This window comes from Lipotes vexillifer, unplaced genomic scaffold (genome assembly GCF_000442215.2).
Source record: "Lipotes vexillifer unplaced genomic scaffold, Lipotes_vexillifer_v1.1 scaffold393, whole genome shotgun sequence".
Taxonomy (NCBI): Eukaryota; Metazoa; Chordata; class Mammalia; order Artiodactyla; family Lipotidae; genus Lipotes; species Lipotes vexillifer.
Window position 1 is genome coordinate 2,375,323 of NW_006774564.1, and position 21,975 is coordinate 2,397,297.

At 41.7% G+C, this 21,975-nt stretch overlaps 1 protein-coding gene across 2 annotated transcripts in view; it reads left to right on the top strand.

Annotated features, from left to right (window-relative positions):
- The window catches only part of SORT1 (sortilin 1), a 71,407-nt gene that overhangs the window by 43,235 nt on the left and 6,197 nt on the right, over window positions 1–21,975 (top strand). Inside the window, exons 6-15 of one of the 2 annotated variants that reach the window (XM_007449324.1) lie at window positions 898–971; window positions 3,849–3,898; window positions 4,791–4,921; window positions 8,493–8,637; window positions 9,500–9,655; window positions 11,273–11,379; window positions 14,032–14,134; window positions 14,470–14,638; window positions 17,939–18,129; window positions 21,223–21,412. In XM_007449324.1, coding sequence (XP_007449386.1) covers window positions 898–971; window positions 3,849–3,898; window positions 4,791–4,921; window positions 8,493–8,637; window positions 9,500–9,655; window positions 11,273–11,379; window positions 14,032–14,134; window positions 14,470–14,638; window positions 17,939–18,129; window positions 21,223–21,412 — 1,316 coding nt within the window. The remainder of the gene's footprint in view (window positions 1–897; window positions 972–3,848; window positions 3,899–4,790; window positions 4,922–8,492; window positions 8,638–9,499; window positions 9,656–11,272; window positions 11,380–14,031; window positions 14,135–14,469; window positions 14,639–17,938; window positions 18,130–21,222; window positions 21,413–21,975) is intronic. The other variant, XM_007449325.1, reaches the window with a different exon arrangement.

A 21,975-nucleotide genomic window follows, 5' to 3' on the forward strand; every position in this document is an offset into this window, starting at 1 on the left:
ACAGGAAAAGATCCACTTCTACGGACTCCAGCATCTAAATTCTTCCTGAGCCTCCTCCTCCCAGCCGTGGTGTCAGGGCTCACTAACTCTTAATGAACTAATGTGGCAGTTAGTCACTGCTTTTCCTGCTTCTAGTTTGAACCCTCTGAAATCCATCTTTCCCACTGTTGTCCAAGTATTCCTCTTAAAAAAGTAAAACTAGTTGTGTCATTCACCTACTTTAGGTACCTCATATAAAAGAAAGACCAGATTCCTCAGCATGACATAGAAGGAGTGTACCCCCAACCCAGCACTGGCTCCTCCTGTCTTCACCTTGGAATGTGTGCTCCACCTGTGTCTGAAGGCTTTAGCTCCCTGCATACACTGAGATGTTTCATCACCTCTCTGCCTTTGCTTGTACTAGTCTGTCTTTGTGCAGTGATATCTCATCTCCCATTTGCCTTCTTTTGGTTACACTGCTCATCATTTAAGACTCAGCTATCTTCTTCACAAACCATCTCTGATGCAGTGTCCCTCCTTTCCCTGCTCTTACCCCAGAGACCATATTTCCGTAACACTTACCACACGTACTGAACTTTCTTATGTGCACCCCTTGTTAAACTGTGAGCTCCTTGAGAACAGGGAGTGTGTCGTATTCATCTTTGTATCCCCAGTGCAACGTCTGGTATGGTGCCTGGCACACAGTAGGCACTTCATAAGCATTTGTTATTCTGAACTTGCAAGACCCCAAAGGGCCCCCATAAACCGTGTGTGTGTCTGTGGAGCTCAGGGAGCTTGGATGGAATTTCAGTGTGTGTTTTTACTGTCCTGAATGATTGGATATGAGTTATTAAAGGTCATACAAGCAGCTGCACAGGATAAAGCTGGAATTTTGATAAGTCATTTATAATCTTTCAGAATGGCCTGTGGGTGTCCAAGAATTTTGGGGGAAAATGGGAAGAAATCCACAAAGCAGTATGTTTGGCCAAATGGTGAGTAACAGAACATTCCATCTGTGCAGGGCCCTAAACCTTTCCTGACGGTGCTGCCAGAAGTCACAGGAATAAATATTGAGCACTTACCATGTGCTGAGTACCTTTCAGGGTGCCGTAAGGGATACGAGAGAGGGGTGTGCCGCAGACCTTGACCTGGAGGAGCTTCTGATTCTTCTGGGAAAGAAGACTTAGTCTCACTAAGTTTTAGAATGTAAAGTATAAAACAAGGCACATTACTGAGTAGCTGCTGCCTGCAAACGTTGATTTTATGTAAATGGTGACATCAGTTGCAAGAGCATGAAGTACGGCGTTGATTTGGGGACTTACATACTTCTCTGCACAGAGATCTCCTCTAGAGATCCATTTCAGTTATGTGGAATGTAGTGAGGCATCAGGAAGAAAGCTCAAAGAGCTTCCCGACTGCCAGAGTCACACTGTCCGTGCACCGAAATCCATTCACTTCTCTCGGTGCCCCTCCCCAACCCCGGCTTACAGACGACGGAGGGAGGAGGGAGGGAGGAGGCTCCCACTTGGGAGTCATGTCACCTTTGTTCTAACCTGGATCGGCAGCTAGTCGAGGCTTAACCTCTCTGGGCTTTAGTTTGTTCCTTCTGTGAAAGGAGATTTGTTTGGGGAATCTGGGGGACGGTTGAGCAAGAATTATGAGCCTTCATACCTCCAAAACTCTGATTAGGCTCAGACCCTTGTTTAGAGCCTCTTTCTTCTTTCTCTTTGACTAATTTCAGCAAGTTTGTTGATCTGGTTTCCCAGTTGATAGCAGGTTGCTGCCAGAGGTGGGGCATGTGTGAACAGCAAGCACAGGCCAGCCTGAGAGTCCACTGCCTGGGAGCCACATGGAGGCAGGAGAACTCTCAGAGTAGGCAGAGACAGAGAACGCAACGGGATGAAAGGGTTTAGTGCTGTGTCAAGAGAGCACACAGGCCTCAGTAACTTCCAATAGGAACACTGTTACCGTTTCATATCGTTGATGTTGACGACAATGGTCCGTAATCCCAAGGAAGAGTTCACTATTTAATGTCCTCTACTTAGGGAGATAGGGAAATGTGTAATATAGACATTGCCAAGTATGTCTACCAAAATAAACTATTAAAAATGGTGCTTAAGTAAAGCGTCCTTTTTAAAAAAATGCTGGTTAAATTAGGTTTTTACAGCACCACTATGGTACACATGCCACATCTGCTTTAATTTTATGTATTTTAATTAATTGTGTTTATATCTTATATGGCCTTATCAGGAAGGAATTTTTAAACTAACAAATTATTTCGCTCCTGATAGACCTAAAATAGGTAAGGTGTGCTCAAATAAGACTATAATAATTTTGATCATTAAAACTCACCTTTACATCTGTATATCAAATCAGCACAGTGTATGCTTTAAATATCTTGCAATTTTGTCAGTTACACCTCAGTAAAGCTAAAAGAAATAAATAGAAAACTCATCTTTAAAACTAAAAAGTTATTTTTAAATGGTATTTTATTTTGTATCCTATACAAGATTTTTTACTTTTGTAACTTGTTTCTGTGCATGGTGTCTAAATATAAGATCTGGACTGCTGGTAACTATTTACTCACCTTTTAGATCTTTGGTTTCTAGGAAGTTACGATCTAAAGTTCTGAAAGAACATGCTCAGACCCAGCACCCTTTTTTAATTGAGTTACAGTTGATTTACAATATTATATTAGTTTCTGGTGTATAACATAGTGATTCAAAATTTTTATAGATTATATTCCTTTTATAGTTAAAAAACATAGGCTTTATTCTCTGTGCTGTACGACATATCCTTGTAGCTTATTTATTTCATACATAGTAGTTTGTGCCTCTTAATCTCCCACCCCTATCTTGCCCCTCCCCTCCTCTCTCTCCCCGTTGGTAACCACTAGTTTGTCCTCTGTGTCTGAGACCCAGCACCTCTTGCTGGTGCTAATCTATAAGTACTATCAAGGTCTGAATCTTGTTCCCTGGAAACTCCCTTTCCAAGTTAGAATTTAAATAATTCAACCTCTGATCTAGTTGACTATTTGAGGTGAAAGAACTAAATTATTTAGTTCATGCAAAGCATTGAACTAGGTTCTTAGGGGAAACAACAAAGCATAAAACTTAGTACCTGCCCTGAAGAACTCAGTAGTGTAGTAGGAGAGATAACACAAACACTATGCAATTAAAATAGCCAAACAGGAGACAAAGGAGTGCCAAGTGGCTGACACAGAGTAGCACAGGGCTCTCGCACAGGGTTTCTCAACCTCAGCACTAATGATGTTTGGACTGGACAGTTCTTTGTTGCGGGGGGATAAGCCTGAGCATTGCAGGATGTTTAGCAGCATCCCTGGCCTTTCCCCACTAAACAGTTGTAACAATCCCCCTCCCCCCCAGTTGTGACAACCAAGAATGTCCCTTGGGAGCAAATCGCCCCTGGTTGAGAACCACTGCTCTAGAAGTTTGCACCAAAGAAGGCTTCCAGTTAGAGTGACAGGGAACACTTCATGGAAGAGTTAGATTTTAACCTGGAGCCTGAAGATTGTGAGGGTAAGATTTGGTCACACGAGAGAAAAGTGTTTTAAGAAGGAAATAATATGAGCAAATGCAAGAGGCAGGTTTGGAGAGTGTAAGGAGACCAGTTTGACCGGCTGGAAGAGTTCACATAAAGTAGTGGTGTGTGGAAAATGTCTGGGGCCAGACTGTGGGAACCTTGGTGCGAGGCTGTGAAAGAATCGGTGTACAGCATCCAAGAAGGCTGTTTTGGCTGGTACCCATAGGTGACCCTTATTAGACCTGCTTGGAACTAAGTGACTAAGGTTGATGCAGTCTGTTAGCAGTCTTGAACCGTGTCTTTTCTCTGTCTTTGCCTCATTGTAGGGGATCAGAAAGCACCATCTTCTTTACCACCTATGTGAATGGCTCCTGCAGTAAGTATATTTTAGTCCCAGAAAAGAGTGTCCTGGTGTCCATTCATGGTAGAATATTCTGGGTTGTAAGAGGTAGAAGCATCAAAGATGTTTCCATTCTCTTGTTATTTTAATAGCTGAAGATAGCTAGCTGTTAGTGGTTTTTAAAATCTTGAAAGTACAACCAACCAAGTACTATACTCTGCCTCAATCAAATAAAAAATGAAGCCTATACACAGAGACAGTATATACTTAACTTTAGCAGCGTATTTACATAAAGTAAATATGAAGCCACAAACAATAACCAATGGAGATGCATAGTGATTTCTGCCAAAGAACATGGATTGTGTTTGTGTTGGTGGAAGCCGCTGGCTTTCCAGTCAGCGGCACAGTTTCGAAGCTGAAAGCATAATCTTTCATGTATTCATTCAGCAGACTCATTTCATTTATCCACTCATTTGAGCACCTGCAGTAGTATGCTAAACACCATTCTCAGGACGGCGAGAACGAGACACCCAAGGCCTGCTCTTATGGAGCCTCAGTTCAAGTAGGGATGTTGGGTGATCAACAGGAAAACCGAAACTCAAACAAGACAACTTAAAATACAATAAGATAATTGCAAACTGTGTCGTGAAGAAAGTAAAGCAGGGTGCTGTGGTGTTTTTATGCAACACTGTACTGAAATTAAGTAAACTGTCTTTCTGTCCAATATAAAACTTCACATGTATAAAGATAAAACCCAACTGTGAATTTCCTACGTCTAATTCTATATCCTTTTATACTGTTACCTGATTAACATGCATAGGATTAAAAATTCTTTTGCTATAAAACTAAGAACAATTCTAAAACAATTGTTTTGAACTAGAGGCTCACAAGTAAGTGAAATTTTAATTAATATTTTGTCTTGTTTAAGAAGCTGACCTTGGGGCACTGGAATTACGGAGAACTTCAGACTTGGGAAAAAGCTTCAAAACCATTGGTGTGAAAATCTACTCCTTTGGTCTTGGGGGACGTTTCCTTTTTGCCTCTGTGATGGCTGATAAGGTGGGTGTTTGCCTCTTCTCTATGGGTTCTGATATTTCTGTAAATATGCCTCTAATAGGTAGCTTTTACTACATGTGCGGATGGAGTTACTTGCCCTTTGCATATTTAATATCACTGTAAGATTTGGAGGTGATTCTTTTTATAGAGGCTGATTGACTCTTCTGGGCTCCTCTGTACTTTGGCCTATGTCACCAACTGAATTCTGGTATCTGTTTTGGGATATGTAGACCCAGTGTTTGGGCTTTACTCAGACATGGATTCTGAAAAAAGCAATCTACTTTTTATTCAATAAAGATAATGGAAATATATAACATTAATTGAGTACCTGCTATATACTAGGTATATAGGTTCTGGGAATATAGCAGTGAACAAAACAGATAAATGTCCTGCTCTCAGAGTTTCTATTCAAGTAGGGAGATAGATATTAAACTGATCAATATGATATAATATCAGGTAACGATTAAAGCTGTGAAGAAACCTAAAGCAGAGTGAATACATAGAAAGAGGCGGGAATTGGAGCAGCGCTGTTTTATTTATTTATTTGTTTGTTTGTTTGTTTGTTTATTTAGCTGCGTGGGATCTACACTGTGGTGCACAGGCTTCTCTCTAGTTGTGGCGTGCGGGCTCTAGTGCATGTGGGCTCTGTAGTTTGCAGCACACGGGCTCAGTAGTTGCGGCGCACAGGCTTAGTTGACCCGCGGCCTGTGGGATCTTAGTTCCCTGACCAGGGATAGAACCCGCACCCCATGCATTGGAAGGTGGATTCTTAACCACTGAACCACCAGAGAAGTCCCGGAGCAGCACTGTTTTAGATAGGGTGGTTTGGATAGGCTCTCTGAGACCTGACTGAAGTGAGAGCACAGCCGCATGGACATCTAGGCTGAGGAAGCAGTGAGTGCAAAGACCCTCAGGCTGGAGTATGCTTGGAATACTGAAGAAAAGTGAGAAGAGCAGCATGGCTGGAGCATAGGGAAGGGTGGTCCAGAGATGGGCAGCCAGTGGCCAGATCACACAGGACCTTTGTAGGTTGTGATTAAGACCTTGGCTTCCATTCTTCACATGTTGCGAAGCTGTGAAAAGGTTGCAAGCAGGGGAATGGCGTAACTGGCCTTCTCTTCTGACAGAATAGGTGTGTGTAGAGTAGCCTCATGGGGCAGGAATGGAAGCAGCAGGAGCAGTAGTGAGAGAGATGGTACGTTGGACCAGGCTGTTAACAGTGAATGAGGGGAGACATGGTAAGATTGTGGATATATTTTTAAATGTATCGCCAATAGTGTTTGCTGATGGATTAGATGTGGATTGTGAGAGAATAAGATGAACCAAGGATAACTTTAGAGTCTTTGGCTTGAGCAACTGGGTGAATGGTGGTGCCATTTACTGAGACGGCAAAGACTGCAGGAGAAGCAAGTTTGTGGGAAGAAAATCAAGAATTCAGCTTTGGATGCGAGATGCCTATTAGATATCTAGGTGGAAATGTCAAGTAAACACTTGGGTATATGAATCTTCCAAAATTATATGGTGTAATCATATGGTATAATCTCATCTGGCCATGTGACTAGATGGTATCTTGTGGAGGAATGAGTCAGTCGAGAAGAGGTGGGAAGGCTGAGCAGCTGGTGCCCTGAATCACCCCAGCAGGGAAAGGTTGGAAAGAGACTGTTCAAGTCAGCAAAGAAGACTTCAAGGGAGGGACCAGTGAGGTGGGGGAAATAAGACAGGTGATGTCATGAAAGCTAAGTGAAAGAAATGTTTCAAGGAGGAAGTGGTCAGCTGTGTTAAACTCAGCTAAAATGTGTAATTAGATGAGTTCTGAGAATTATCCACTGGAGTTGGAAAAGTATAGTTTGTTGGTGACCTCGATGAAAGCAGTTTCCTTGGAGTACTGAAGTTAAAAGGCTGATTGGAGTGGGTTCAGAGAGAATTGGAGATGGGGAAGTAGGCATAGTAACTACAGATCACGCCCTGGAGCACTTTTATAATAATCCTCCCAACAACCCTATAAGTTCATACTGTTAGCTCAGTTTTTATTTGAGGAAATTGAGTAACTTGTCTAGGGTCACCCAGAGGTGGAACCCTGGTGGAAACCAGCCTGTCTAATTCCAGAGGTAGTTGCCTATACACTATACTGTTACAAAATTAAAACTCTGCTGTGTGCTTTTGAACTCTAGTTTCTACCTATAACAGTGACAGTAAGATTCACAGTAAACATCTAAGATGTAAGTTAGAAAAGTAAGTTAAATGTACTTGTCACTGAAGAGTATTTAACATAAGGAGGCTCTGGGACTAATTCTTGTGCCCTGGCTAAACTGTGTCTAGAAGCTATTTTAAACTATTTATCAGACAGTACGTGTTAATTGCCTCCTCAACAGACTCCTTTTAACAGCTAAATACTCCCTGATCAGCTTCATTATATTAATTTCTGACTCTCCTTGGCCTCTTCCCAGCCTGGCATGTTCCCTCCATCATGGCTGTTCTGAGAGCCTTCCTTAAAGAGGAGACATGTCATGTATAGCTGATTCACTTTGTTATACAGCAGAAACGAACACACTATTGTAAAGCAATTATACTCCAATAAAGATGTTAAAAAAAAAAAGAGGAGACATGTCACATTTTGACTTCCCTCATGATCTCCCAAGCCTGCGTTTCATCTCCATTTTCTAGACCCTTAATTATCTAATTCTTTGGATTATGCCAGGACTGTCTCAAAGGGACCAAACATCTATGCAGCAGTCATCATTTTAAGAATTATCTGAGGGCTTCCCTGCTGGTGCAGTGGTTAAGAATCCTCCTGCCAATGCAGGGGACACGGGTTCGAGCCCTTGTCCAGGAAGATCCCACATGCCGCGGAGCAACTAAGCCCGTGAGCCACAACTACTGAGCCTGCGCTCTAGAGCCCGCGAGCCACAACTACTGAGCCTGCGTGCCACAACTACTGAAGTCTACGCGCCTAGAGCCCGTGCTCCACAACAAGAGAAGCCACTGCAATGAGAAGCCTGCGCACCACAACGAAGCGTAGCCCCCGCTCGCCGTAACTAAAGAAAGCCCGCGCGCATCAATGAGGACCCAGTGCAGCCAAAAATAAATTAATTAATTAATCAATTAAAAAATAAAAAGAATTATCTGAGCAAGCATATGCGAATGGCTATAGAGCCAAACTAATGATGGTCCCGACAAACCCTAATCTCTATTGAAGGAAATTGGCATGTCAGAAGTTGGGAGGTTAATATCTTAGGGGGCCACACCAGAATGAAGACGCCAAAGAGGAAACCAGGATAACCTTACTTACAAGAAGTTGGGAGGTTAATATCTTAGGGGGCCACACCAGAATGAAGAAGCCAAAGAGGAAACCAGGATAACCTTACTTACAATAGGATGGATTGTTCCAGTGCCTGGATCTTGCAAGAGGTTAGAAATAGCTTTGGTAATTGGTACTAGGACCTTTCATTTTTAACAGTTGTACCCAGTGAGGGAATGGATAATGATACATATAATTAATAATGTACCTATTCGTGTCACTGCACATGGCATCTTGGTAGAGAATTTAAAAGATAAATATTGGCATTTGTTCCAGGATACAACAAGAAGGATTCATGTGTCAACAGATCAAGGGGACACATGGAGCATGGCCCAGCTCCCCTCTGTGGGGCAGGAACAATTCTATTCTATTCTTGCAGCTAATGATGACATGGTGTTCATGCATGTAGACGAACCTGGAGGTAAGAGCTGTGCAGCGGCTCACCCTTGAAGCACAGAGATTTAAGCTCCGAACCCTATTTTAGTAGCTTTCCTTCTTACGTGTCAATTTTTCCTTTTACCCCTAGGAATTTATTACTGGCCTACTGAATACTCTGTCTTAGAGATGATATGTAGCCTCTGTTAAAAAGGCCACTTGCTTTGACCCTCTAAGGCGGTTTGTATAGTACGTCCAGGTGTTCTAGAGCAGTGCTGCTCAAAGAATGGTTGGAGGACTGGTACTGATTTGCAAATTCTTTTTTACCAAACATGTATGGAAAGCAAGAGCGAGCATTTAGAAACTCTTACAGCCCTTTGACAAAGAAATTTTGTATCTGTTGACTCTAATAATAATAAAAATTTTAAGAATTATATTTTTTCTTTCTTTTGTATTTCATTTTTCTAGTGATAAATTTTTGTTATATTTACAAAAGCATTAGTTTGTGACATAATTGAAATCTTAAAATTGATCCTTCACCACAATTTGAGAAGCATTATTTTAGAGTGTAAAGATTTAAAGATGTGTAAGATATGAAGCTAAGTACAGTGCCTCTGCCACCAGAGTATAACTGAGAAGAGCTTTTCTGTAACATCTGATTAATTTATTCAACAAATTCAGCATCTGCTATATTTCAGGCACTAAGCTGGGTACTAGAATTAAAGATGGCCATGAAGATCTTGAGTATCAAACCTTGATTGACTCTCAGGTCTGCATGTACATCGTGAAGAGAGAGAGTTGGCTGATGTGTGCAGTCAGTCAGTCATGTGTCATGTGTATGACTAGACTATTGCTTTCTCTCTGTTCCCTCCCAGGACTTAGTGTTTTTGTTTGTTTGCCTATTCCAGATACCGGATTTGGCACTATATTTACCTCGGACGATCGAGGCATTGTCTATTCCAAGTCCTTGGACCGACATCTCTACACAACCACAGGTGGCGAGACAGACTTTACCAACGTGACCTCCCTCCGTGGGGTCTACATGACAAGTGTGCTCTCAGAAGGTGGGTCTCGGTACAGCTCTCCTTCAGCTGAATATGTTGGGAGTGGAGGCTTTTGGGGAAACTGAGGATCCTATCCTCCCCAGTAATGTTGCTTGCCTAGTCAACAGGGCTATCCCTGTAAATTGTGGCTCTCTATTTTAAATAAATTATGGTAAATAGAACTAAGAAAGAACAAAACAGCAGCAGGCAGAAAGGAAGATTTGGGGGGTTCTACATTGTTTATAAAATAAGTCTTCTGTGTTGGGAGGTTCAGGCCTACACGAAGTTTAGACCACTTATGCTTTTCGCCTTGTGGAGGGCGGAGTGATAGCCAGCCGAGATTCCTCTTGGCGTTCTCTTCACTGGTTCTCAGACCTTACCTTTACTGTGGCCCAGTTGCACAAGTAAACACATTACTCTAAAGTACAAAGATTTGTTTAGGCTTTGTTTATTTATGTATTCACTTTTTGGAAGGAGGTGGGGGATGTTTGTTTTCACTTTGTAAAGACCTTGCAAAGTCCAAGTGATATTGACACCCTAGTTCCTCCCTGACCTCACTTCTAGCTCCTCTCTGCTTTGCTCACTCTCCTGTAGTCACTCCAGCCCTCTGCCAGTCCTTAAACACACCAGAATCACACACTCGTGGCTGAGAGATTTGCACTGACTGTTCTCTCTCTTTCCCCAGATATCCGCAAGGCTGACGCTTTCCTCCTCCCAGCCTTTGGTCGTGTTACTTTCTGATGAGACCTGACCTGACTATCCTATTTTAAATGTCAGTCTGCCTGCCCCTACACACGCACACTCTCAGTCCCCCTCTAGCTGTGCAAATCTTTTCCATAGCACTTATTTTCTAACATACTATCTAATTTACCTATGTACAATGTCTAGTGTTTGTCTGCCTCACCCTACTAGAATATATATTTCACAAAGTTTTTTTTCCTGATTTGTTCACTGATATATTCCCAAAGCCTTACAGCAATTTTCACATAGTGGACAGGCAATAAAACATCTATTGAATAAATGAAATTTACCTTATTTGCTTTCTTTTTTGATTCTCCTTGAGAAACTCAAAGCATAATATCTTTGAATTTAAACCTGCAACAGTTTGTATCATTAAGAATAGAGAATGGGGAAGACACATGAAGAAAAAAAAGGAAAAGGTAAAAGAGGGATAGGATATGGAGTGGCAGAGAGACAAAAATTAGGAATTATTAACTGAGACTTATGCAGATACATTCAATTCTTGAGATTCACTAAAACAAGCCCCGTATCATGGCCTTGTCTGAGTCACGATTAGAATGCCTTCCCACTGTAGATCTTACTTCCAAGGCAAGCAAACAAGGAGGAAGAATAGACGTCAGCCTGTTAGTGCTGGTAAGGAGATAAAGGTATCTTTTTACAAGAGTATCATTGTAGATGATTTCTGGGATCAGTTGGATCCTGTTCAGGTGGGAAGCCTCTTTCAAATATCATACTCACCAGCACTGAGCCATTTCACTGGATGTAACAAGCTTGTGGGACTCCAGAGTTGTAACGGTGTTATATAGTCTCTGTTAGGAGAGAGTTATGCAATGATAAACTGAATTTAATAGGGTGCTTCCAGTGTATCAGGCTTAATATCATCCTTTTCCTATTCAGATAATTCTATCCAGACTATGATCACTTTTGACCAAGGAGGAAGGTGGAAGCACCTGAGGAAGCCTGAGAACAGTGAATGCGATGCTACTGCAAAAAATAAGAACGAGGTTTGTTTTACTCCAACTGTCATATGTATTTGGAGCAAAGCAGCCATTCTGTTCTGCTCTTATTTGTGCCAGCCTTTTGAATAATGAAGTTTTGTACTTGATGAGGGTCTACAGATAAAGGTGGAAAATTTCGAAATGAGGGCTTGAAATTAACTAGGATGTAGGCAATAGGAACGGCGAAGAAAGACCAAAATATTATGGCTTATTTGTCTTTAACGAAAAACAAAATTGAAGGCTAACAATTTGTGTTGTACTAAACTGCTGAATGAAAACAGAGTGGACAGATGGGCCGGTGATTAGTTAGGAGTCATGATGGCAGCTATGAAACTTCAGGAATTCTACAGAAAGCCACAGACCAGCCATTCATGAGCAGTGCAAAGCTGTACTGGCCAGAAACAAATGAAGGAGAACTTGGTCTCTCTTCCCCTCTGCCAAAGCTCCACGTGGCCGGTGGGTATGGGTGGTGACCCGGTGTGGCATGTGGAAGCAGGAGATGAGCCCTCTGAGGAGAGACCAAGAACTAGAAATACAAACGCATTGCTCCAGGAGATCCCAGGTTTCATGATTGACAGGTCTTGACAGCCAAGAAAAAAAAGGAAAAACAAACAAACAAAAAACAAGCTTTATGTCTGACTTTTACAGAATTTGAGAGGAGCTTAGTGGAACCCTGGGAGTTTTCTTCAGAAGTGACAGTGTTGGTAATTCCAAGCTCTCCTCAGAGTACCTGTGGCTGATATGCACTCTGCTGTCCCAGCTGGGCTTTCTGGTACACCACCCCCGTCACACCCTCTCTCTTCTCTGTATTCATGAGTGCTGTGGAGTGTCTCTCCCTATCCTGCTCCCCTTTTTCCATCCCTCCGCCCTGGCCTTGCCCTGTACCTGCCCTTCTCACCTTAAGCCTGGGCAGGTACAGTGGCCTGTTTACTTACCTTGAAACCCTCACGCTGCTGTGTCTCTCCCTCCCCAACACTCTTTGTGGTTCCCCTTTGCCTGTGATCTGGCGAATGAAGGTCCCCTCCTCCCCTGTCAGGCTATCTTCTGCCTTTTCATTGTCACTGCCAATTTTATCACTGGCACGCCCCTTGTAACTTCCGCTGCTCCGGGAACACCCTGCATGTAGCTGCCTCTTGCCCACGTTATTCCTGGGGAAGTTGTACCTGTCTCCCCTACCCCAGTTCATTAGGGTTAGTGGAAATCCTAACCATCCTTAGTGCCCATCTTCAGTTAGAACTAATCATTGCTCTTCGTTTCATTAGCAGTTTGCTTGAAGCTTTTTTTTATTGCAGTAAAATATACATGGCATAATATTAACATTTTAACCAATTTGAACCTGTTGTAAAGCACTAATTTTCATCCTGCTTTATACCTCAACTAGTTTCTGAGAAATATTTCTTAAAGACAGGACTGGGTCTTATTCAAATCACCGCCACATCTTGTACAGCATCTGAAGTATGTCAGGCGTTCATCAGGTTTATTTGTGTGGAATCATACTTTAAATATTGATCAGAGGCTTTGGTGTAGTGCAGGAATAAAGTAAACTAAGACAGATTACACATGCGAAAATAATTGCATAGTTTTTTTCCCAAATATACTAATGCATTTCAGAATCAAGAATATCCCACTGAGCCTATAACTCAATAACAAAAAAACAAATAACCCACATTAAAAATGGGCAAAGGACTTGAATAAACATTTCTCTAAAGAAAATATGCAAATGGCCAGTAAGCACATGAAAAGATGCTCAATACCACCAATTATTAGGGAAATGCAAATCAAAACTTTTGATTTGCGAGAGATCACCTCAGATGCATTAGAATGGCTACTATCCAAAAAATAAAAAAATAATAAGTGTTGACTTGGATGTGGAGAAATTGGAACCCTTGTGCACTGCTGGTGGGAATGAAAATTGTGTAGCTGCTTTGGAAAACAATATGAGGGTTCTTCAAAAAGTTAAATGTAGAACTACCATATGATCCAGCAACTCCACTTCTGGGTATATATCTCAAAGAATTGAAAGCAGTGTCTCAAGAGTTATTTGAACATGCATGTTTATAAGCAGCATTATTCACAATAGCTGAAAGATGGAAGCAATCGAAGTGTCCATTGACAGATGAATGAATAAGCAAAATGTGGTGTATAAATACAATGGAATAATATTCAGTCTTATAAAGGCAGGGTATTCTGGCACATGCTGCAACATGGGTGGACTGTAAGGACATTATGCCAAGTGAAATAAGCCAGTCACAGAAGGACAAATACCGTATGGTTTCACTTATATGAAGTACCTAGACTAGTCAAATTTATAGAGACAGAAAGTAGAATAGTAGTTGCCAGTGTCGGGGGAAGGGGGAATGGGGAGTTACTGTTTAACAGGCACAGAGTTTCAGTTTTGCAGGACACAGAAGTTCCAGAGATGGATGGTGGTGATGGCTACACAACAGTGTGAATGTACTTAACACTACTGAACTGCACACTTAAAAATGGTTAAGATGATAAATTTTATGGTATGCGATTTTTACCACAATTTTTTTAAAAAAGAGTATCCCACGGAAGTCTGGGTTAATACATTCACAGCCTTATTAGAAGATTCTGTGAGATGAGAAAAAAAATTTCACCTTTGGTTTTAATCTAAGCTTTGCTTTCTTTCCACAGTGCAGCCTTCATATTCACGCTTCCTACAGCATCTCCCAGAAACTAAACGTTCCAATGGCCCCACTCTCAGAGCCTAATGCTGTTGGCATAGTCATCGCCCACGGTAAGCAGCCCACCCTCACTTCCGCAGGAAGAAGTGGCTGAGCACACTGAAACTCAGTCACAGTGTCGAACCCTGTGAGAAGACCACCATACGTGGCTTTTACCATCCTTTGCAGAATTTCTTGCAAGATAATGATACTGTGGGTTTTTCATAGACTCTCATCAGAGAGCAACATGACTTCTCCCTTTACCAAATTGTCAGTGGCCTTTTTTTCAATTACAAGAGGCATCATGGGAAATAATCAGAATAAACTCATTCAGAATTATTCTCTTGACAGTAAATCCTCTCTGTTTCATTGCTGATATGTGCTGATGAGATGGTGGATTGTGTTGTAGGTAGTGTGGGGGATGCCATCTCAGTGATGATCCCAGATGTGTACATCTCAGATGATGGGGGTTACTCCTGGCTGAAGATGCTGGAAGGACCTCACTATTACACCATCCTGGATTCCGGAGGCATCATTGTAGCCATCGAGCACAGCAGCCGTCCTATCAATGTGATTAAGTATGCATGAGCTCAGCTCCACCCACACTATCTGCATAGAGAGCAACTGTGGGATGTTTGTCAGTTTGTTGGGGGGAAGTTACAGTCCCTGATTCAGATTAGTGCATTCTACAGAGCTGTAGGGAAGGTGCTTGAAAGGATTGCATTTAGAGCAACTCAAATTAAATGGCTTTGTTTTTCCCTCCGACTCCCTCTAGCTAACACTTTTCGGCACTTTTAAAAAATACTCTTCTCCCTCCCAGCAAGAATACTATGGGAGCATTTAAGCACTCTGGAGGGGAAATGACTCTTTAAGTACAAGTTCTTATTATATAATTTCTGTTTGTTGACTTGGAAGCCCATTCTTACATGGGTCACTATCCTTTCTTTCCTTTGGAAGAATTTTTTTTTTTTTCTTTTTGCGGTACGCGGGCCTCTCACTGTTGTGGCCTCTCCCGTTGCGGAGCACAGGCTCCTGACGCGCAGGCTCAGCGGCCATGGCTCACGGGCCCAGCCGCTCCGCGCCATGTGGGATCTTCCCGGACCGGGGCATGAACCCACGCCCCCGGCATCGGCAGGCGGACTCTCAACCACTGCGCCAACCAGGGAAGCCCTGGAAGAATTTTTATAAAGGCATTTTCTTCCATAATATTTGAGTGAATCCCTTTTCCCCGTTAACTATAGGCGTTAAAAATTAATATAATAGTCAGTAAGCCATCACCTAAATATGAGAGTTTTTCTCTGATTTGTTATCAAACAGCCGGTGGTTTTCTGATATTCCCGTAAATGTTGATCCTCTCTCATGACCCTTCTCTAATTGTGGTTTCAGGTTCTCCACAGACGAGGGTCAGTGCTGGCAAACCTACATGTTTACCAGGGAGCCTATCTACTTTACTGGCCTGGCTTCAGAACCCGGAGCTAGGTCCATGAACATCAGCATCTGGGGTTTCACAGAATCTTTCCTGACTCGCCAGTGGGTCTCCTACACCATCGATTTTAAAGATATCCTTGAAAGGAACTGTGAGTGTCTCCTTTGAACTTTTCTACCAGAAACTTGTAAGCCCATTTTCCTAAATAACCCATTCAGTTTAATTTCTTCTAGCTGGAACAAGAAAATCATGTGTGTGAAAGAGGACTGAAGGATGTTCCATGTGGGTTAGCAGGCAAAGGGATGGTACCAGAAAAGCACTTCCCTCTTTGGATTAGCACTGTCCAAGAGAAATAAAATGAGAGCCACATATATAATTTAAATTATTCTATCAACTAGCTACATTATAAAAGTAAAAGAGGCAAAATTTATTTTAATAATATAGTTATTTCAGTATGTCCAAAATATCATTTTAACATGTAAGCAATGTTTTTAAATTATTAATGAAATATTTTACATTCTTTTTTTAAGGTATTTTAATTTTTTTATTGGAGTACAGTTGATTTACAATGTTGTGTTAGTTTCTGCTGTACAGCAAAGTGAATCAGTTATACATATACATATGTCCACTCTTTTTTAGATTCTTTTCCCATATAGGTCAATACAGAGTATTGAGTAGAGTTCCCTGTGCTATACCATAGGTCCTTATTAGTTATCTATTGTATATATAGTAGTGTGTATATGTCAATCCCAATCTCCCAGTTTATCCCTCTCCCCCCTTTCTGCCCTGGTAACCATAAGTTTGTTTTCTACATCTGTGACTCTATTTCTGTTTTGTAAATAAGTTCATTTGTACCTTTTTTTTAGATTCCACATACAAGCAATATCATATGATATTTGTTTTTCTCTGACTTACATCACTTAGTACAATAATCTCTAGGTCCATCCGTGTTGCTGCAAATGGCATTATTTCATTCTTTTTATGGCTGAATAATATTCCATTGTATACATGTACCACATCTTCTTTACCCATTCCTCTGTCGATGGACATTTAGGTTGCTTCCATGTCTTGGCTATTGTAAACAGTGCTGCAATGAACATTGGGGTGCATGTATCCTTTTGGATTATGGTTTTCTCTGGATATATGCCCAGTAGTGGGATTGCTGGATCATATGGTAGTTCTATTTTTAGGTTTTAAGGAACCTCCATACTGTTCTCCAATAGTGGCTGTACCAATTCACATTCCCACCAACAGTGTAGGAGGGTTCCCTTTTCTCCACATGCTCTCCAGCATTTATTATTTGTAGACTTTTTGGTGATGGCCAGTCTGACCGATGTGAGGTGATACCTCATTGTAGTTTTGATTTGCATTTCTCTGATAATTTGTGATGTTGAGCATCTTTTCATGTGCTTTTTGGCCATCTGTTACGTTCTTTTTCTTCTAACTAGGGCCTCAAAATCCAGTGCATATTCTACACTCACCCTTATGGTAAATCTCAATTCAGACTAGCCGCATGTGGACATCTAGGAGAGTATAGTTTTGTACTTTAGATCTCTGTAGCATTTTCTTAGAGTTTTTTCTGCTTGTAAGGATACTGCATGTTTATGTTTGTCTAAAATTATTTCATAACACTTCAGGGTTTTTCACACTTGATTACAGCAGAACTGTAGAGGAAACTCTAGAGGAAAGTGTGTTACAAAGACCATCTAACTGACTGTGTCACTTATCAAAATGTTGAAGTGAGGAAGTTTTCATGCAAAGAGTTTGGCTTGACCATTTCAGAATGCTGTGACTTCAAACTGGAAGGCATGTTAAAGGCCCAGAAAATGGCTTCAGAGAAGTTAAAATATTCATTGCAAGGTGTTCCTAAAGAATCACAAGCAAACCCAGGCCCCCAGTACCAAAGATGCTGACATTGTACTGAAAACATGGAGGATAAAAAAAAAAAAACTGGAGAAAAAGTGATGACTCCCTGTGACCCGTAGTTGCTTTCTGGCATAATATGATAGAAGACTTAAGTTTCGAGAAGCTCTGGTTAAATTTGGTCCTGACTGTTATTAGGCTGTGTTGGGGGCCCGTTTCCTCAGCATGTTACTTTAGTGAGTCCTGCAAGAAGCAGGAGCACTCAGTTTGGACCTTACTTTTCTACAAGATGTTTCAATGATTTAAAACCGGAGAGTCATTATAATCTAAATTCACTAAATAAGCTGTAAAGGAGCTGGCTTATGAGTTTTCCCCTCAGCAGGCAGCTCTACAGTTATCCCTGAAGTTTAACATCATTAAAAGATTTGTTAAGCCCCTGATCTTTTTAAAAAATATTTATTTATTTATTTTATATTCATTTTTGGCTGTGTTGGGTCTTCGTTTCTGTGCGAGGGCTTTCACCAGTTGCGGCGAGCGGGGGCCACTCTTCATCGCGGTGCGCGGGCCTCTCACTATTGCGGCCTTTCAGGTTCTCCACAGACGAGGGTCAGTGCTGGCAAACCTACATGTTTACCAGGGAGCCTATCTACTTTACTGGCCTGGCTTCAGAACCCGGAGCTAGGTCCATGAACATCAGCATCTGGGGTTTCACAGAATCTTTCCTGACTCGCCAGTGGGTCTCCTACACCATCGATTTTAAAGATATCCTTGAAAGGAACTGTGAGTGTCTCCTTTGAACTTTTCTACCAGAAACTTGTAAGCCCATTTTCCTAAATAACCCATTCAGTTTAATTTCTTCTAGCTGGAACAAGAAAATCATGTGTGTGAAAGAGGACTGAAGGATGTTCCATGTGGGTTAGCAGGCAAAGGGATGGTACCAGAAAAGCACTTCCCTCTTTGGATTAGCACTGTCCAAGAGAAATAAAATGAGAGCCACATATATAATTTAAATTATTCTATCAACTAGCTACATTATAAAAGTAAAAGAGGCAAAATTTATTTTAATAATATAGTTATTTCAGTATGTCCAAAATATCATTTTAACATGTAAGCAATGTTTTTAAATTATTAATGAAATATTTTACATTCTTTTTTTAAGGTATTTTAATTTTTTTATTGGAGTACAGTTGATTTACAATGTTGTGTTAGTTTCTGCTGTACAGCAAAGTGAATCAGTTATACATATACATATGTCCACTCTTTTTTAGATTCTTTTCCCATATAGGTCAATACAGAGTATTGAGTAGAGTTCCCTGTGCTATACCATAGGTCCTTATTAGTTATCTATTGTATATATAGTAGTGTGTATATGTCAATCCCAATCTCCCAGTTTATCCCTCTCCCCCCTTTCTGCCCTGGTAACCATAAGTTTGTTTTCTACATCTGTGACTCTATTTCTGTTTTGTAAATAAGTTCATTTGTACCTTTTTTTTAGATTCCACATACAAGCAATATCATATGATATTTGTTTTTCTCTGACTTACATCACTTAGTACAATAATCTCTAGGTCCATCCGTGTTGCTGCAAATGGCATTATTTCATTCTTTTTATGGCTGAATAATATTCCATTGTATACATGTACCACATCTTCTTTACCCATTCCTCTGTCGATGGACATTTAGGTTGCTTCCATGTCTTGGCTATTGTAAACAGTGCTGCAATGAACATTGGGGTGCATGTATCCTTTTGGATTATGGTTTTCTCTGGATATATGCCCAGTAGTGGGATTGCTGGATCATATGGTAGTTCTATTTTTAGGTTTTAAGGAACCTCCATACTGTTCTCCAATAGTGGCTGTACCAATTCACATTCCCACCAACAGTGTAGGAGGGTTCCCTTTTCTCCACATGCTCTCCAGCATTTATTATTTGTAGACTTTTTGGTGATGGCCAGTCTGACCGATGTGAGGTGATACCTCATTGTAGTTTTGATTTGCATTTCTCTGATAATTTGTGATGTTGAGCATCTTTTCATGTGCTTTTTGGCCATCTGTTACGTTCTTTTTCTTCTAACTAGGGCCTCAAAATCCAGTGCATATTCTACACTCACCCTTATGGTAAATCTCAATTCAGACTAGCCGCATGTGGACATCTAGGAGAGTATAGTTTTGTACTTTAGATCTCTGTAGCATTTTCTTAGAGTTTTTTCTGCTTGTAAGGATACTGCATGTTTATGTTTGTCTAAAATTATTTCATAACACTTCAGGGTTTTTCACACTTGATTACAGCAGAACTGTAGAGGAAACTCTAGAGGAAAGTGTGTTACAAAGACCATCTAACTGACTGTGTCACTTATCAAAATGTTGAAGTGAGGAAGTTTTCATGCAAAGAGTTTGGCTTGACCATTTCAGAATGCTGTGACTTCAAACTGGAAGGCATGTTAAAGGCCCAGAAAATGGCTTCAGAGAAGTTAAAATATTCATTGCAAGGTGTTCCTAAAGAATCACAAGCAAACCCAGGCCCCCAGTACCAAAGATGCTGACATTGTACTGAAAACATGGAGGATAAAAAAAAAAAAACTGGAGAAAAAGTGATGACTCCCTGTGACCCGTAGTTGCTTTCTGGCATAATATGATAGAAGACTTAAGTTTCGAGAAGCTCTGGTTAAATTTGGTCCTGACTGTTATTAGGCTGTGTTGGGGGCCCGTTTCCTCAGCATGTTACTTTAGTGAGTCCTGCAAGAAGCAGGAGCACTCAGTTTGGACCTTACTTTTCTACAAGATGTTTCAATGATTTAAAACCGGAGAGTCATTATAATCTAAATTCACTAAATAAGCTGTAAAGGAGCTGGCTTATGAGTTTTCCCCTCAGCAGGCAGCTCTACAGTTATCCCTGAAGTTTAACATCATTAAAAGATTTGTTAAGCCCCTGATCTTTTTAAAAAATATTTATTTATTTATTTTATATTCATTTTTGGCTGTGTTGGGTCTTCGTTTCTGTGCGAGGGCTTTCACCAGTTGCGGCGAGCGGGGGCCACTCTTCATCGCGGTGCGCGGGCCTCTCACTGTCGCGGCCTCTCCCGTTGGTGGAGCACAGGCTCCAGATGCGCAGGCTCAGTGGTTGTGGCTCACAGGCCTAGCCGCTCCGCAGCATGTGGGATCTTCCTGGACCGGGAACGAATCCGTGTCCCCTGCATTGGCAGGCAGATTCTTAACCACTGCGCCACCAGGGAAGCCCCATCCCCTGCTCTTTAACAGGCCCTGTTCTGGTCTTCACATCCCAAAAGATAAAAACCTAATCCACAGTCTTTAGGCCACAGCCTTTGAGTCATTTTTCCACGAGTGGATGATATGACACACTAAGCCAGGTTGACTGTCATCACAGTCTTCATTTGAAAGCCAGTCAACAAGAGTTAAAAGTCTAGAAAGTATGTTTCCCCTTCCGTTTGAAGCAAACTAACCCATAGTGAAATTACACCCATGCTTTTGGCTAATTGGTGTCTTGTCCTAAAGGCAAGCGCATCTGGTTGCTTACCTGACAGCTCCTGCTGACCAAGAGCACAGGTGTGCAAGACTTAAAGACAGAAGCTTCTCAGTCGAAGGAACCTTAGAGGTTCTCCGTCCAGCTCCCCACTTCAAAAATAAGGTTTTATGGGTCGTGAGATGCAAAGACTCCTCCCTTGGCATGAAGAAAAGCCAATTGCTGGTAGGCTCCCACTAATGTTAACTTTCATTTGCAATTCCAAAGTGAAGCAATAGGTTGAGTCAGACATCCCTACTTTTCCTCTCCTCCTCCTTCCTATTGCCTGGCAGCTGCCTCACATGGGTGGGTTCTGTCCCATGCAGTTTCCTGAACAGCCTGTCTTTCTTTTAGGTGAAGAGAAGGACTATACCATATGGCTGGCTCACTCCACAGACCCTGGAGATTATGGAGATGGCTGCATTTTAGGCTATAAAGAACAGTACCTACGGCTACGCAAGTCATCCGTCTGTCAGAATGGTCGGGACTATGTTGTGACCAAGCAGCCGTCCGTCTGTCCCTGCTCCCTGGAGGACTTCCTCTGGTATCAGCATCCCTCAGATCCCTATCAGCCATTTCCCGTGCTGGAGGAGGCAAAAGACAGTTCAAAAATACTTAAATCCTTTTCTTTCCCTTCTTCCTCAAGAGTGGAGTACTGTTGCTTCTTATTAAGGAAATTGAGGCACAGAGAAAGGGAACCAGAGTTGTTAATAATTGGACAGATAACATTGTATCAGTTACTTATTGGCTGGAACCAGCAACAACCCCTGGACATCCTGACTTGGCAGTGGTGGGAAGGAGAGAGGTACATAAGGAGGATGAGAATTAAAAAGGAGAGAGAGAGAAGATGATAGGACAGAAACACCAAGAAAAGTGGTACAGGAGCTCAGAGGAAACTGGACTTTAGCAAGCAGCCTGACAGCCTGGGTGTAGCAGGTAGGGTACTAGGTTTGGGGTCGTCTGCAGGACTGAAGGCGGAAAGAGGGTGGATCTGTCCCGAGAGAGGAGGTGACATCAGTATGTATGGTCTGTATGTCCCATCAAGGCTTAGAAGCCATCAAGGTGGACTCCCTAGAGTTCAGGACCATCCAGGCTTAAGGGTTAGTT